At 39.8% G+C, this 16,078-nt stretch overlaps 1 protein-coding gene across 1 annotated transcript in view; it reads left to right on the forward strand.

Annotated features, from left to right (window-relative positions):
* The window catches only part of IL6ST (interleukin 6 cytokine family signal transducer), a 36,392-nt gene extending 23,881 nt beyond the window's left edge, over positions 1 to 12,511 (forward strand). Inside the window, exons 11-16 of the mRNA XM_028748064.2 lie at positions 777 to 878; positions 1,522 to 1,668; positions 3,269 to 3,409; positions 4,429 to 4,525; positions 5,763 to 5,844; positions 7,531 to 12,511. Of these exons, the coding sequence (XP_028603897.2) occupies positions 777 to 878; positions 1,522 to 1,668; positions 3,269 to 3,409; positions 4,429 to 4,525; positions 5,763 to 5,844; positions 7,531 to 8,226 (1,265 nt within the window). The 3' untranslated portion in view covers positions 8,227 to 12,511. The remainder of the gene's footprint in view (positions 1 to 776; positions 879 to 1,521; positions 1,669 to 3,268; positions 3,410 to 4,428; positions 4,526 to 5,762; positions 5,845 to 7,530) is intronic.
* The last annotated feature ends 3,567 nt before the right edge of the window (positions 12,512 to 16,078 follow it).

A 16,078-nucleotide genomic window follows, 5' to 3' on the forward strand; every position in this document is an offset into this window, starting at 1 on the left:
GTGAGTCTCTAAGCTCCTGTCACATGGGGAGGAATTCCTTTAGGGCACTTTTTATAGGTTGAGAGAGATGAATTCAATGTTACATCATGCCAGTTTTGTCCTTTTGTGAAGTCTATCAGTGTGTGTGCCCTTCTTTGCCAATGACTGAGCTCTGAATAAAATCAGTCTCCCTTTCATCATAGTCCAGAGGTGATCCTGCTTCTCATCCATTTTGTGTCAAGGGAACATATTGAAGCCTGCAAGAGAGACAACAGAGCTCAGTAGCTACACTAACAACAGATGGGAAAACAGACCTTGGGTGTCGCAGCTATGCCAAGAGTACATTTAGTTTCTTCAGGATTACAATTTTCCAGTATAGTTAAGAAACTCTCTAACACTGCATTTACTAGGTAGCTTCAAAGATTTTTGTGGAGAATGCTGTTCTGTCCCCACCCATGGATAGCTTGGTCATCGCAACCCCAAAAAGTTCCCTTTTAGACATTTCAGATAGAGAATAAGTATGAAACATTTGCACAATCACTTGCCAGCATGTCCTGTATAGCATCCAAGATTCATTCAGATGTATTTTAGAATAGCTTCTAGGCTGTTCAGCTGACTTTCCAGGTGTTTAGAGTATTTGTACCCCACTCTTCGGCTGAAAACGCTGCTGGAGTGGAAATGAAGGGATTTGATTAAAGGTATGGAGGAAATTGATGAACTAGTGTTCAAAATGGAAATGTCGGTGGATCTATATATTTGAGAATATGCAAATCTGATTTTTAAAATTATTTCCTTAGGAGGCATAAAGCCACGGAAAAGCTATAAAATAAGTGTGTATCCATTATATTCAAATGGTCAAGGAGAAGAAAGATCAATACAAGCATACCTTGAAGAAGATGGTACGTTTAAAGCACCAGAATTTCTCTTGCATGACTGTAGCCAAAAACGTCTTCGGACTTCTGCATCAATAGGTGGCATGACTGCATTGGGCAGATGGTGTTTTCTGAGAAATTAACTCGCATTGTGCAGCTAGCTTAAGGGTTGGCCAAACCAGATTCATGTGGTCATATGGTTTCTATTTTTAATGTGATAAGTAAAGAAAGAAACCTCCAGAGTCTTTAGCTTTCTTCTGACGTGACTAGTGATCTAGTGTTTACTCATGTGCTCCTCTCCCCCTTGCTCTGGAAATATTTGTGAAAATCTGTGATAAATGGCCTATACTTTTTAAATGTGGAGGTTTTTTTTTACTTTTTACTTCTCTGTACATAGTTATTAATATACAGGCTCTTATTATGCAAATCTTGTTGTCTTTGTTATTATAATAATTTCTTAGAAATCTCAACAAAATACAGGCTTTGAAAATTAAAGGTGGTTCTTTTCTTACAATACAATCAGACATAGTATGTCATTTACCAGTATACCTTCAGGCTTGTTCCATACTAAAACAGAAAAAACAGCATTTTAATATAACAAACTTAAAAGATAAGCAATTATCTAGAATTTGCTCTTCAAAATTAATTTTTCAATATTTTCCACTAATAGCACCTGCTATAGGTCCCACTGTTCGCACAGCAAAAGTTGGAAAAACTGATGCCCTTATTGAATGGGAACCTCTTTCAGTAGAAGAACAGAATGGATTTATCAAATACTACAATATAATTTACAGAACAGCTACTGGAAATGAAACGGGTAATTGAGTTTTGCTTATCATGTATAAATATATGATTCAACTGAGATTACTTTTTCTAAAGGTATTTTAAGACTTACTTTGCCTTTTTCTCTACCCAAACTCCAGACATTTTAAGTTAGCATTTATGTCTGCAGCAGCATCATAATGTATAGTGATGTGGCACAAGTGTAGTAATTGCTATACCTCATTAAGCATATGTTTTTTGCTGGCTCATATTTCTGGGAACAGTTTTTTTTCTTTTATAAAATCATTCCTTTTGACTGTGATCTATAGGAACTTTCAGTCATAAATTAAGTTCACTTCCTTCCAATTACTGAGTCGGCTCTCTTTTAGCCTTTTACAACTTCCGTGAAATATATAAAAAGCTCTTCAAGCTTTCATATCCTGACAAGCATAATATGCTCTATGTGAGCTTGTTTTGGTGATCTGGAGGTTGCAGTTGATGTAGAATGCAGAGGATACCTCTTGAATAGTGGGGCACTGGAAAGTCATTAGGCATTAAAGCATCTGAGTGCTTGCTGACTTTTCTGCAGCCTTTTGTGCACAGCACCAGCTGCTCATTTTGACTAACGAGTAGCATAATCTAAATATCTTACCTCCTCCCATGTGCTCTACCACAGCCCCGAAAGATAAATGGAGAACATGCCCATTTGCCAAGATAGTAAGGTATCTCAGCAAATACTTTTTCATAGATTTATGCCTTGGAGTTTCTTCAAACCTTTTCATTTGATAGAGAGGAGGGGGAGCTTGTGGCCTGCTTCAGAAGTAACATTAAACCATGGTTTTGTACTACATGGATAAACAGAAACACAAGCAAGCCATGGGTGATCGCTCTCCTCTTCTCCAGTGTTGACTGCAAAGGGATTGAAAGCACTTCATGTTTTAAAGAAACTTAGGTTTATCATTGTTTCTAAACCACGGAAATGCTGGTTGGTGTAACATATAATTTATTAAAAACAAACTAAGATCAAATAGCGGTTCCTGATCTTGGTTTGTATAGTTTAACAAGTTTCACCAGTTCAGGTCTAATGATATTTCGGTTAGTTTAAAAAAAAACTGGAGGGGATGTTTCTGGTCCTCTTGTAGTCATGCCTGGAGAAGGAAGTGGCGGGGGGGAGAATACATGAGGCTGAAACTTGCTTCTGCTCACATAACACTAAGTCATAGCTTAACGTTTTGTAGAACCAGTGTTCTCATAGCAAACTTCACTATTGGTGTGTTAAATATTTTTGTTTAAAAACACTTTTGAAGTTTGATCTTAAAGAAAGTGAAACATACATTATTTTACACTTCCTTTAAATTTTTAATTTATTTAAATGAAGGTCACAAACATCTAACAAGATCTCTATTTACACTTTCACTTCTTTTCTAGTAGAGTATTGAACTTGAAACAAGTACTGCTTATTTGGTAGTAGGAGTGTTATAGAAGTTTTATTTACCAGGCATGTAAGTTGAAGCGCAGTCTTCACATTTTCCTTTTTATTTGAATCATGAAAATTATAACTGATGGGTAAAACTGGTTTTGCTTGTATAGTGTTAATACAAGAGCTGTCTACTGTTTTATATAATGCATATCAAATGGGTGATTTTCATTTCCAGTTGTGTTTGTGGACCCTTCTAAAACGGAGTACCCACTGTCGTCCTTATCAAGTGACACTTTATACATGGTGCAGGTAGCAGCATACACAAAAAATGGAGGGAAAAGGGGTCCTGCTTTTACATTTACTACAAAGAAATTTGGTAAGTTCTTACATAAAATGTTTAATATGTTTAATTATTGAACTGCTCAGGACCTAGTATGAGTTGGTAGTGCCACATGTCTAGTTTCATAGTTTAACCTTAAGTGTGTACTCTGGGACTGTATTCCACACTTGATAACCCTAACTTGATCATCAAAAGCAACCATTCGTCTCATCTGAAAGGTGGCTTGAGTGGCTGTCCATCCATCATGTGATGCCATCTAGTGCCCAATGACAGAAATGGCACTTGAAGTCAAAGCATCTACTTAAAAGAACTGGAAGGAATAGAATACCTGTGCATACTTGTGCATTGACTGAGTGCATTCCCTGTCTTTGGACACTAGGTGGCATCACACCACACAGGTTGGTTGGATGGACACTCACTGAAAACATGAATTAAGATGGGTCAATATAACATGTTTTCTCACCTCTGCATATTACCTAGAGATACCTTTTTATATTATCTTCACATACTTAAGAGAGGGTCTTTTGAGTGGCTGTATCCGGGCTTTGGAACTCCTTACAGCGGAGGCTCATAGACCTAGCCCCCTTGTTGATGGCCTTCTGTTGGCAGGCAAAGCCCTTATGTAAGTGGGCATTTGGCCTGCCAGGCTGGATTTGTTCTGCCATATTGCTGTAATTCATGTTCTCAATTAGTTGTCCTTTCTTACGTTTTAAATCTGCTCTTCCTTTCTTTTGATATTTTAATTGTATTACTGCTTATTTTGTGTGGATCAGTTACTTTTTATTTTGGATTTTATTGTTAGTCACCTTAGGCTTTGCCTTATTATTTATTTTTAAGTAGGGCAAAAGTGTAACAGAAAAAAGCTTTTGCTTATTATGCCTTAAACCTCATCTAAATCATTTAAACTTTTTTCTCAAGCAAAGAAGACTAGGGTCAGGTTCTGAAAGACTTACTTTATACTAATGGATTTCATGTTTTTAAAATATGATTGTACTAAGCACAGCATTTTTCGGGAGATATTAAAAACATCTAACATTTTGTCTTTTACCTTTTAGCGGAAGGAGAAATTGAAGCAATTGTTGTCCCTGTGTGCCTAGCAATCCTGCTATTTACTCTTTTAGGTGTATTATTTTGCTTCAACAAACGAGATAGGTAAGCATCCTTCTTTCAATACATTGCATGGATAATATGCTGTATTAACACTGAAAGAGGTATTAGGCAAAAGTTCTGAGTTTGCTCTGATTTGTTAAACTGGGACTTGGATTTTTTTTCCTCCCAACCTCAGGGCTGCATTTCCTCATGGGCAGTCTTGGGGCAGGGAGGGGCTGCTGCTTGACACTGGTGGAGACAAAATGCCAGAGAAACAAATGTTGTTCTTTGGATAATAGGCTACATTGCAGCCATGCAAATGGCAGAACTTTGTACACTCATATCTCTCCATCCAGGCAAGCGAGGGCAACTATCACAATTCAAGGGCATGTACCAGCCAGGCAACAGCAGTGGAGAGCACAGGGTCAGGGAAAGGAGTATAGCTTGGGGTGGGTCCCATGTTCACATTCAGGCCCTGAGCCTGACATTCCCCACCCCTGCTTTCTGTAATCCTACAGAAAGAATTTGTAACACTTCTCATATTTTAGTTTTGTGTGTGTGTAATAATTTACATATTACCTTTCAGCTCTTGAAAGTACCCTCAAGACAGTTCATAGCATTAAAACAGCTGATGAGCAGATTCACAACATGGTTGGAATTAAAGCAAGTCCGAATCCTTTAGTTTTAACCCACCTGCCTAAACATTGTTGGAGTGGGGGAGTACAGTTATCTCCTTTTAAGCGAATGTTCCACAGCTAGGGTGCTGCAGCAGTGAAGGCCGTTCCATATCCTAGCCAGCCACGCCTCCTATGGAGATGGCACATGGAGCAGTGCATCTGGCTGGGGTGTGGAACAGAACCTTCTTGGTTGTGTCATGGATTGCATGCATTTGTTTAGAAAGAAAGAAAACAGACTTTTGTAGTTTCGGGGCCTTATTGCTCCTTCCTTTTACAGCCATAGTGATGCTAAGTAAGGAAAACATTCCAACCTGGCCCAGTGCAAGTATCTCCTGGCTTCCTTTTCTCAGTCGGAGCTGCCCTCACTGTGAAGGTGAAAGAGGCTGGCAGTGGTTTTCCAGATCTAGCATCAGACCTAGAATACTTGAAACATCTTCTGTCTGCATAATCTTTTCCCCTATTCACAAGGTGTGGCCAAGACCACAGGATCCCTGCTCACCTATATACAGAGCTCAAAAATCATAACATTAAGAATCTGAAAGTTGGAGCTTAACATAGGTGTACGTTTATCAGTAGGCACTTGCAGTTGCAATGCAATGACTTTTCTCTTGATCCTTTGCCAGCATCAAGAAGCACATCTGGCCTAACGTGCCTGATCCTTCTAAGAGTGTTATTGCCCAGTGGTCACCACAAACGCCATCAAAGGTAAAAACAAAAACAGACTATTCTGAAGTACTTTGTTGTCCTCATCATTGTTTATTTGTATGCTGCCTTTCCATAGTTAAACCACTAATGTGGCAGTAGGATGCAACTGCTCTAAGCAAAAGGATAGTAATGGTTGGGAAAGGGAAGTGAAAACAGGCTAGAAATAAAATATTTTATTGTGGAATTTAATAGCATCCATTCTTGGGATATGAGTATCCCTGCCACAAAACTTCTTCATAGTCCGACAGTAACTGTGACTTTGTGTTTAAAACAGAAACCAAAACTGAGAAACTGAGTCTTCAGAACAGTGTAGATAAGTTACAGGTTGCTCCAGAAATTAGTAGCTGAAAAAGTGTTGTACAGTCTCTTGTTACGTTCAATTCAGGTTACGTCTTTTCAGGTTGTGTCCCGCAGCAACCCAGAGGTACCGGAAAGGGTTACTTCCGGGTTTTGCCACTCGCGCATTCACAGACGCACAAAATGATGTCATGCGCAGAAGCAGGTTGTGTTCCTTTCAGGTTGCGAATGGGGCTCCGGAATGGATCCTGTTCACAACCAGAGGTACCACTGTATTGTGAGGGAAAATCTGAGTGGAGAGTGGCTTCTTGGCACTTGACCCCAGCTACAAATACAGAAAGAAGGGGAATAATAACTTGACACTTAAGAGAAAGGGCATTTCAGATATTAGGCCCAGAACGAGTGTTCACCGCCAGGTGCACTCTTGCACCCTTGAAGTAATAAATATGAATGCCTTTAGGGCAGAGGTGAACAGAAGATAGATAACGAATTTCAGGTAGATCTTTGGATGGTTTTTAGATTACTGATGTTGCTGCAAACAGTTGGAGATCAGAAAGCAACTTTTTCCTTTGGATAACAGTGCTGAAATAAAGCTGGGGGGGGGGGATTTGGAATGGAGAGCTCATTACTGGTAATGAAAACAAATTCCTGGGCTGAGAGGCACTCAGAGGTGCTCTCATCTTCAATTCTAAGAACACCTCTGCCCCTCTTTCTAATCCACTGAATTGTGCTTGGCTCCAGCTGGTGGATCTGTGGGGTCTGAGAAAAAACCAAGATCCTGCAGGCTTGAAATCTGCCTACTCCTTTAGGGAACATGGAGATTACTACAACAAACTCTCATGTATTGAGATTTAAAGATGAAAAATAAAAAGGAATACCCAGTTAGATGCAAGCTCCAGCACTTCTCATTTGAAAAGTTGTGGTGGAGGGAATTATTGTTGCATTTTTGTATCAGTAAACGAAAATGTCAGACAAATATATTGACTGTATACAAAAATGTAAGTTTCTCAATTAAAAAAAAAATCCTTACATGATAGAAAACATGGAAGAAACATAATATTTTTAATCCTTTAAGTAGAAATAATTAATTTGGTATCCTGGAGAGAATCCAATTTTATATACATAAACTTTTTGAACCATATTTGGGGAATAATGCAAATACAGCAGTAGCACTGCAGTGAACTTTGAATAATTCAGTATTTAGGTGAGAGGGGGTTAAAGCCAAAAGACTGAATTGGAGCTGCACTAACATGCTGCTCAAGTAACTGTAAGTCCTGGAAGGCTTTTTGAGTGCATGCTAACGACAGCATAAAATAGAACCTGAACATAGTTAATCAAATTGCATCATTTAAAGGTAGCATTAATTAAATCTGTGGTTTTTTTCCTTAGCATTTTCATCATTCCAAAGATCAGATATATCCAGAAGGCAGCTTTACTGATGTCAGTGTGGTTGAAATTGACAAGAAGTCATTTTCCGAACAGGATCCTAAGCCTTTTGACTTGCTTAGAAAGGAGAAAAATGCCTCCGAAGGGCACAGCAGTGGTATAGGGGGGTCATCCTGCATGTCTTCTCCTCGACAAAGCGTTTCTGACAGCGATGAAGGCGAACCTGCTCAAAATACTTCCAGCACTGTGCAGTATTCAACTGTTGTACCCAACGGCTACCGGGACCAGATACCTTCAGTCCAAGTCTTTTCAAGGTCTGAGTCAACGCAGCCTCTACTAGACTCGGAGGAGAGGCCCGAAGATCCGCCAGTGCTGGGAAGCGACAACTCAACACCAAGGCATCGCTATTTCAAACAGAATTGTAATAACGATGATACAGTCACGGATGAGCCTCATTTGGATGGGGCAAAACAGATTTCTCCAATAAATGAGGAAGATGCTGCTGGACCTCAGACTTTGCAAATGTGTAGCTCTGGCCCAGATGAACTTGATGTTGCCTTAGCAGGTGCTTTCCACCCAAGCCCCAAAGGACTAGCTGCAGAGTTTGAAACAATGAGAACAAATGCAGTGACAGAGGATGAGGTCCCAAAGTGTTACTTACCACAGACTGTAAAGCAGGGTGGTTATATGCCCCAGTGAGGAGACACTGCCACCAGTAGATACTGTTACATTATTGGTTCTGATAAGTTAAACTGTTTTTTTAATCTTGCTTCTGCTGAACAATTGAGGTTCATTTATGGAAGAAAACGTGGACAACATGGGTTTGCGGACTTTGATTTAAGTTGGAAGTTTCCACCCGTTCTTGCAGAAATATTCCTTCACGCACTACATGTCACTCAACTTTTCAGGCAAATTAGTTGCCATTCAGTTTTCTTCTGGGGCATCACACTTCTTTTACAGTAAAATGGAACACACCTCGTTTTGTTAGAGGTAAAGGCATAGAGATGGAGACTGACTGTGAATACCTTCTTACAGGATGAAGAGATTAGTGTATTATATTATGAAATGTGCTCTTTTCATCAACTTTGTTGTCAGCTTTGTAAAAGTACAGTGTTTTATATTGGAACAACTGTGCTTTAAAAATAGTCTGGAGACCAAATCTGTGGCCAAACGTATGGCAGAATCAGAATATTATATGGCATCTAATATTCCCAGATTAATGGACCAGAAACACTTTGTTTGGAAATGTGCCCTCCTTGCCAGTCAAGAACTACAAGCCAGTGGAGTGAGATATTTACATGAATCATGACTATCAAAATACTATTAACGTCAAATGCCAGTATTTCATACCCTTCCTGTCTTGCAAATTGAGCCAAATCTACTGCCGTTTAAACACTTTTAGAACTCATAACCTGTGCACTTATAAGTGCACTTTTTTGCTTTTTATCAGGATAGACTTGGGTGAAGTAAACATATTTAATAATAGATAATGAAGTTATATAGTAAGTGTGTTTTTAAGGGGGAAAGTCCACTGCTCTTTCTGACTGCCAATGCCAGGTTCTAGTATTCCCTGCTGCCATTATTAATTCGTAGAACAGAAGAAGAAAACTGCATAGCCATGGCGGACCCACAAAGACATCTTGAAGAACTGCAATATTGGCACTCTGCATGGAGGGTTTTCTCTTTCGCCAATGAATAAATCTAGAAACATTTCTTGCAGATTCTGTTTGTATTTAATATAAAATCATTAAGTTGAGACTGATTTTTGAAGCAATCCAAAAGCACTACAATTGTTTTAACAGGAAATAAAAGTTAATTTGATTCTTCCTCAACAATTTAACTATGGTAGTGATTGTGTTTTGAAATCTCAGTGGCTTTTACTTTATAAGCTCTTGCACTGTAATTGGTGGCTATGAAGATCAGCCAGCCAGTCTCTTAAGAATGAATAGCAGTAAGACACATTTTAATGTTTTAAGGGTTTCTTCTATAAAAACAATTGATTACAGCAATGTTCTTGGAGTTCATAAATTATAATAATGAATTTGTGCCATAACCACCTCCAGACTTGTTTTTTTATGTTGAGCTAATAGATTTACTCTTCACCTGCTTGTAGTGCATGTCTCCTTAATGCCACTTTTATGATGCAGTTATACTTCATCCAGTGCTCTAAAAATGTAATGAATGCCAACAATATTCAGTCCATAGTTTATTGTGATTTTTCTATTTTTCAGAAACAAATCTTCCCAAGATTTATTTTGGGGGAAAGCAAAGTTAACACTGTGAATAGTGTTCTAGGTGCTTAATTAAACCCGCAATCCTAACACCTTACCTGGGAGTAAGCCCCATTGTGCTTTTTGAACTTGTCCTATACAGGCCCCAGTAAAATAAATGTAAGCTTCTCAGTGGCAAAAGCAGTCTGTTGTGACCATAATACAGTCTTCTTGTATGGTATCACAAGTCTCAGAATCCCATTTTATTGATTGAGCTGTCTGTCTTCATGTTAGTCTCCAACACAGATAATTTAGTTCTACAATCACCTTACTTCATTACAGTTAAATATAGTTTAAAACACGTTGTTTGAAGTTTAGACTTCGCCTTTCCTTTGGCAAGCTTACCTCACCAAAATTTAAAAATATTTCAAAATAAAATTAAAAAATGGTTCTTCAGTGGAAGTACTCATGAAAAGTTTTATTGAGCATTTTCAAAAGTTTGTCACAGGGTATGGTATGAGACAACATGGAACTATACCTTGCTAAAGCTTAGTAGGTTTAGGTCTGCTCTGTCCTGAATGGGGACTACCTAAGAGTCATGTGTGCCTTGCCTTGGGTTCCATAATGAAAGAAAGGCAAGCTATAAATTGTTTTCCTTCTCTGGTACTCTAAATGCGCTATCCCTCTTGGTGATTTGTTATGCAGAACACAGAGTATTGTCTTGACATTTATTTGGGAGGGGCTGTCTCAATCAAATCAATGCCACTAACAGTGCAACCTTATACATGTCTACTTAAAAATAAGTCCCAGAGTTCAATGGAGCAAGCTCCCAGGTGTGTATGAAATCAGAATTCTAGCCTTAAGTTAGCAATCCTATGCACACTTCCTAGTTCCATTGAAACCAGTGGGATTTAACTTCTGAAACTTTTCTGGTGTGCAGAGAGGAAATGTCCAATCGCCCATTGCCTGTGAAAGTTGGGCTTTAGTTCCACCTGGTGGTTGAAGGCAAGATGAACTCTTGGGAAGAGGAAGCTCCCACAATTCAGTTTACTCCTGCCTTAGTGTATTGTTTAATACACCATTCTAATGTTGAAAAGAGTGTTTTGAGATTTTGCTTCATTTGGCCGCACCAAAAGCTGATTTGTGACAGTAAAAAATAGCACCTAACATCTTCCTCAGGCATGTCAACACTAAATTGCCTGAATCCAGTTAACAGGCAATGTAAGGTAAAAGGTTATTTACATGCTATATATATATATGTATGTATCTTTGTGGGGGAGATTTCACATGTGACATGCTTATTTTCTGTATTAAGAAAGCCACACTGCAGAAATTGACCTTAAAGCACTGCTTTCAAAAAATACAAAACAAAAAAAACCTGAACGTCTGTTTTTAAACCAGAGTTCTGAAGCAAGCTGAAATAAAAATGTAACTTTTTTTAAGGTTAAGTATTACCCATTCCTTTGTGAGAGATAGAATTGTTATGTAATAAAATTCTACATGTAATTTTGTTCATAAAATTCAAACTAATGTGGCATTAAGTGTGACTTATAATTAAACACTGTGGTTTACTTTATCATGCATGGATTTAAACCAGATTCTGTTCTTAAATACTCAGAATTAAGGCTGAGTTCAGTAGGACTTGCTCATGGATGCCTTGCTTGCATTTGGTGTCAGTGGGGTGAAACAACAAAGACCTTCATACAAGCTCTGGGTTCAGATGTTCTGGAGCAATGCATTCCCTAACTCTGTGTAGCATTTGTACATAGGCTGGTTGCAGGGATAGTACGAATACATTAACAGTTTATGCTGATACATGCATTCCATCCTATGTAATATGCTACCCATGTCTCTTTCTCACCCAATACTGCCTCCTTATGTTGCTTGTTAGCTAAAGTGATGGACCAACAAAATGTATGGAGATATACCATGCTCTGTTCTGACTGCTGGATGGAATGTTAGCTGGAGAACTTTGTCTTTTAAGTCTGCAGAAAAGTTGGAAACCTCATTTGATTTCAAAACAGCTGTGAAAATTTGATGCTGAACATCAGTATTGTAGCTTACTGCTCCAGACATATATCTGGTAAAGGTTCGTAAACGCCTTTTGATTGTCAACTCACAGTAATGCACACAGTGCTTAATTTTTCATCGGGACCTGTCTGTGCTGCAGCTTGATACAACCATTTACAATCATTCACATGACTAATATCTGTATTCTAGAAGGAAGGTTCTTGTCTGGGGCAATTAACTAAGATGTACTTCCTACTTCCTGTCTGGCATGGCTAGATGTGACCTGTTTCAACCAAGACCATACAAATGCAAGAGAAAATCTCAAAGATAAGGCACGGTCTTGAAGTTGCAGCCACTCAAGTTCAATAGGTCACACTTTAGTGAAGACAACCTTCCACTAAAAAAAAGGAAAGCTGTGCAAACATCTTTCAGGCATGACTGGAGCAATTCCCAGAATTTCTTGGACAGTTGTTTCAGGTCAACTGACAGTCAATTCAGCTCCCAACTAACCACTGACATGTAGCCAACTGCTAGCCTAAACAAGCCCTTGGCCATCCCTTATATAAGAACATCTGATACCCATTCTCATCTCTATATAGGTGCATGTTTGTCATCCTCACAGTGTTGTGCAAACTATTGTTAACATATCTATTTGTGTAGCTGTCAGTGTTTTTGGAGTACCGTATGTTGTATGTGTATGTTGCTTTTCTAGCTGCATAAGACTATGAAGTCATAATTAAAAGTTGTCTTTTTGTTTCTCAGTATTTCCCAGCAGTGTTTTGCTTTGTGTTTGTTTTGTTACATTATATTCATTAGTGGAGTGGCTACAAAACTGTAGGTCCATATATACTTCTGTGCTGGAAGAGAAATATTTTGGAAAAGTCTCACCTGTTTGATGCAGCCACCTCTGCCCATTAAAGCAGATTGACATTCAAAGCATTGATCCCTTCTCTGCCACTATATGGGTAGCAACATCAGTTGGAGAGAACAAGGATGCAGTGGGCTTCACTGAGGTGGTCTGTGCTACAGCTGAGTTAGAATCTGTAGCACAGGCATTGTTTACTGATTAAGAAACTCATGAGTGTGAAGGCTACCTCAAATTTTAATCCAGAAAAAGGAACTGGTCCAGTTATTAAAAGTATGGGGGAAACATAGGATGGCATGCAAGGTAGCCAACATGATGCTCTCCTGCTGTTGTGGACTCCTCAACCCAGCCAGCATGGCCAAGAGTTAAGAGATGGAAGTTGTGAACTACAACACTTGTAAGATTGGCTATCTCTGCCCTAGAGGCCACTAGGTCAGAGAACTCTTGCCCCTTCACAAGTCCATCTCCTTTGTGCAGGACTACTGTAGATTCCGCCGTATTAGGCAACTGGGTGTATTAGACGACCCCCCAAATTGGCAGCTGCAATTTGGGGGGGTCGTCTAATATGCCCAGTCACCTAATACACTGGGCAGCTCCACGCCGGGAGAAAGCTGCCCGGTGCAGAGCTGAGCCTGCCCACTGCTGCTTCCACGGCGGGCGGCAGACTCCTCGCCGGGTGGCTTTCTCCTGGCGCGGAGCCCGCCCACCTTATACCCGGCGTATAAGGCGACCCCTGACTTTTTAACCTATTTTCCGGGGTTAAAAAGTCACCTTATATGCCGGAATCTACGGTATTTGTATTCTACCATCTTGTAGGAACTAGGATGGGTTCGGTGGTCAAGTATGCTTCCGAAAACAGGCTGTACAAGTATAACAACATAGCTTGACTTACCAGAGATACTGAAAGGGTTCCTCAAGACTTGAAGCTGTGCCTCTTCCTTGAATCTGAAAGCCTGAGCTACAGTAATCACCTTCCTTTTCCCTGGTGTCCAGAAAAAGACAAAGTCTGGAAAGCAATCTGAAGATGAATGCCTAACATATATTGTCCTCCTCCCTTGAAGCTCACAGAGGGGGAAGTAACAGGAATAGTTTACAAAAACATTAAATATTCTCTAAGATGTCACACAGGACTTGCGTGTCTTTAGTGCAACTAGCCATTATGCCCATGTCACAGAAGTACAAAAGTGATGGCCTGGAACCATTTTAATTTATTTGGTAACAAAAAGGAGCATCCATAGAAATTTGTCACATCCACACCACACTCTCAATAGCCATGGCTTCTCTCAAAGAATCTTGTGAACTAAGAGATCTGTGAAGGGCAAACAACAGCTCCCATGTTTCTTTGGGGGAAGCCATGACTGTTGAGGTGGCATAAGAATGTCTTAAATGTATGGTGTGGGTAGAACCTCTAATGTTGTTTTACTGAGCCAATTTCCCACTCTGCCACACAAAAATCTAGCAATGACTAGTCTATGTCCTAATGCTATACTGTATTATCTTGCTTCACAATAGAGCTGCAAAGTCAACAATTGCACAGACACTAGCAATGACAAGAGTTGGAAACAGGCAAACCCTGTGTGAGTTATCAGGCAAAAGTGAGGTTAAGTTGAAAAACTGGCATTTTTCTATTACCACTGGTTGCCTGAACTAATCACAGTATACTCACATTCTGTTCATGAAATGGAATGTTTCACGATGTCCTTGAAAGATTGAACTCCACTCTTATTCACTTCACTCCAGTCTCACTTGTTACTCAGGGCTGAAACATATGCTCTCCCGTCACTTGCAACTTCATAACAAAGCCATCTAGAATTTAGCAGACTATTTAATGCTTTAATTGGCATTTTTTTCCAGCAGCTCAGAGTAGGATGGTACATTAAATGACAAGTCTCACAGCAATATTTACAAATTTGATCTTGTTCATGTATCTTGTATCAATGCTTTGTATATGAGCAATTTATGCAGCATTTTAATATATACCATGTTTGTTAATATTTACGATGTTTGTCCTCACAATAAATTTGTAGTGTACATCACCATTGTTTCCACTGACATATGGAGACTGGGGTCTTAAGTCACTGAAGCACTAGTCAGGCATTCATTAATTGTGTGAGCAGAGACTGTCCATGCCAGTTCCACATCTGACTTTCACACAATTTAAAAGGGGCTTGTAAGCCTCTTAGGCTGAATGCAATGAAAGCCCTCCCCCGGATCACGAATTCAGACTGCACAGTTTAACAGGCTTACAATCAATCCCCTTTCAGACCTTCTTGCGTTGAGCAGTTGGGGCAGGTATAACCTGTCTAGATGGCAAAGGAAGCACTTCCACCATATAGGAATACCGACAAAGGGCTGCCATCTAGAAAGGGCATGTAGATCTCCTGGCTAGGGCGTAGGTGGATAAAAAGGCTTTTTGGTTTCCCTAGGACCCAGGTCATCACCACAGCTGATTGCATGCCATGTGCTTAACCTCTAAAAGTGGCTGGTGTGGTCAGATTTGGCAGTTGTGATCACCTGATTTGGAAACACGATGGAACAAATTCCAAGTCCCTTCCTTTGCTCATCATTTCAGCATCTGCTTGGACAACTAACAGCAATTGTGGGGGATTATAATCTACGAAGTTTATTTGTGATACTGTCTCATTTCACCCACTCAACATCTACTTGCACCTTGCTGCTGTATTAGGAACACCTACCACCAACAGTATGCTAGGCAGTCTGCAAAATACAAAAAATGATACAGAACTTGGCTTGGCGCTCATATTATCTTCATCAGAAGTGTGAGAACCTGTGGTGCTGAAGGTGACCTCTGGCCACATTGTTGGGGGGTGTAGAGAGTTAGATTCTAGCAACATACATAAGGCCAGAAGTTCCAAAATCCTGGTCTACTACATGCTGTAATTGGTATGCATGGGCCCTGTATTTCCACAGAGGGTTTGGCTGGGGGTGTCTAGAAATAGAAAAAGAGCTGCATAATGGATGGAGAAATAGCTATCATACTTCTCATTTTGACTAGATCTTTGGAAGCTTTTTCTCTCTGTTGTCCTTTTTCTTTCTGGAAAACAGAATATGCTTTCACATTCAGCAATATGCCCTAAATATATTAAACTGGTGGTTTAGCAACCAATAATAATAATAATAATAATAATTTATTATTTATACCCCGCCCATCTGGCTGGGCCTCCCCAGCCACTCTGGGCGGCTTCCATAAAAACCAAAATACAATAAAATATCACGTTAAAAACTTCCCTGAACAGGGCTGCCTTAAGATGTCTCTTGAATGTCAGGTAGTTATTTATCACTTTGACATCTGCTGGAAGGGCGTTCCACAGGGTGGGCGCCACTACCGAGAAGGCCCTCTGCCTGGTTCCCTGTAGCTTTGCTTCTCGCAATGAGGGAACCGCCAGAAGGCCCTCGGCGCTGGACCTCAGCGTCCGGGCAGAATGATGGGGGTGGAGACGCTCCT

This window comes from Podarcis muralis, chromosome 11 (genome assembly GCF_964188315.1).
Source record: "Podarcis muralis chromosome 11, rPodMur119.hap1.1, whole genome shotgun sequence".
NCBI classification, from domain to species: domain Eukaryota; kingdom Metazoa; phylum Chordata; class Lepidosauria; order Squamata; family Lacertidae; genus Podarcis; species Podarcis muralis.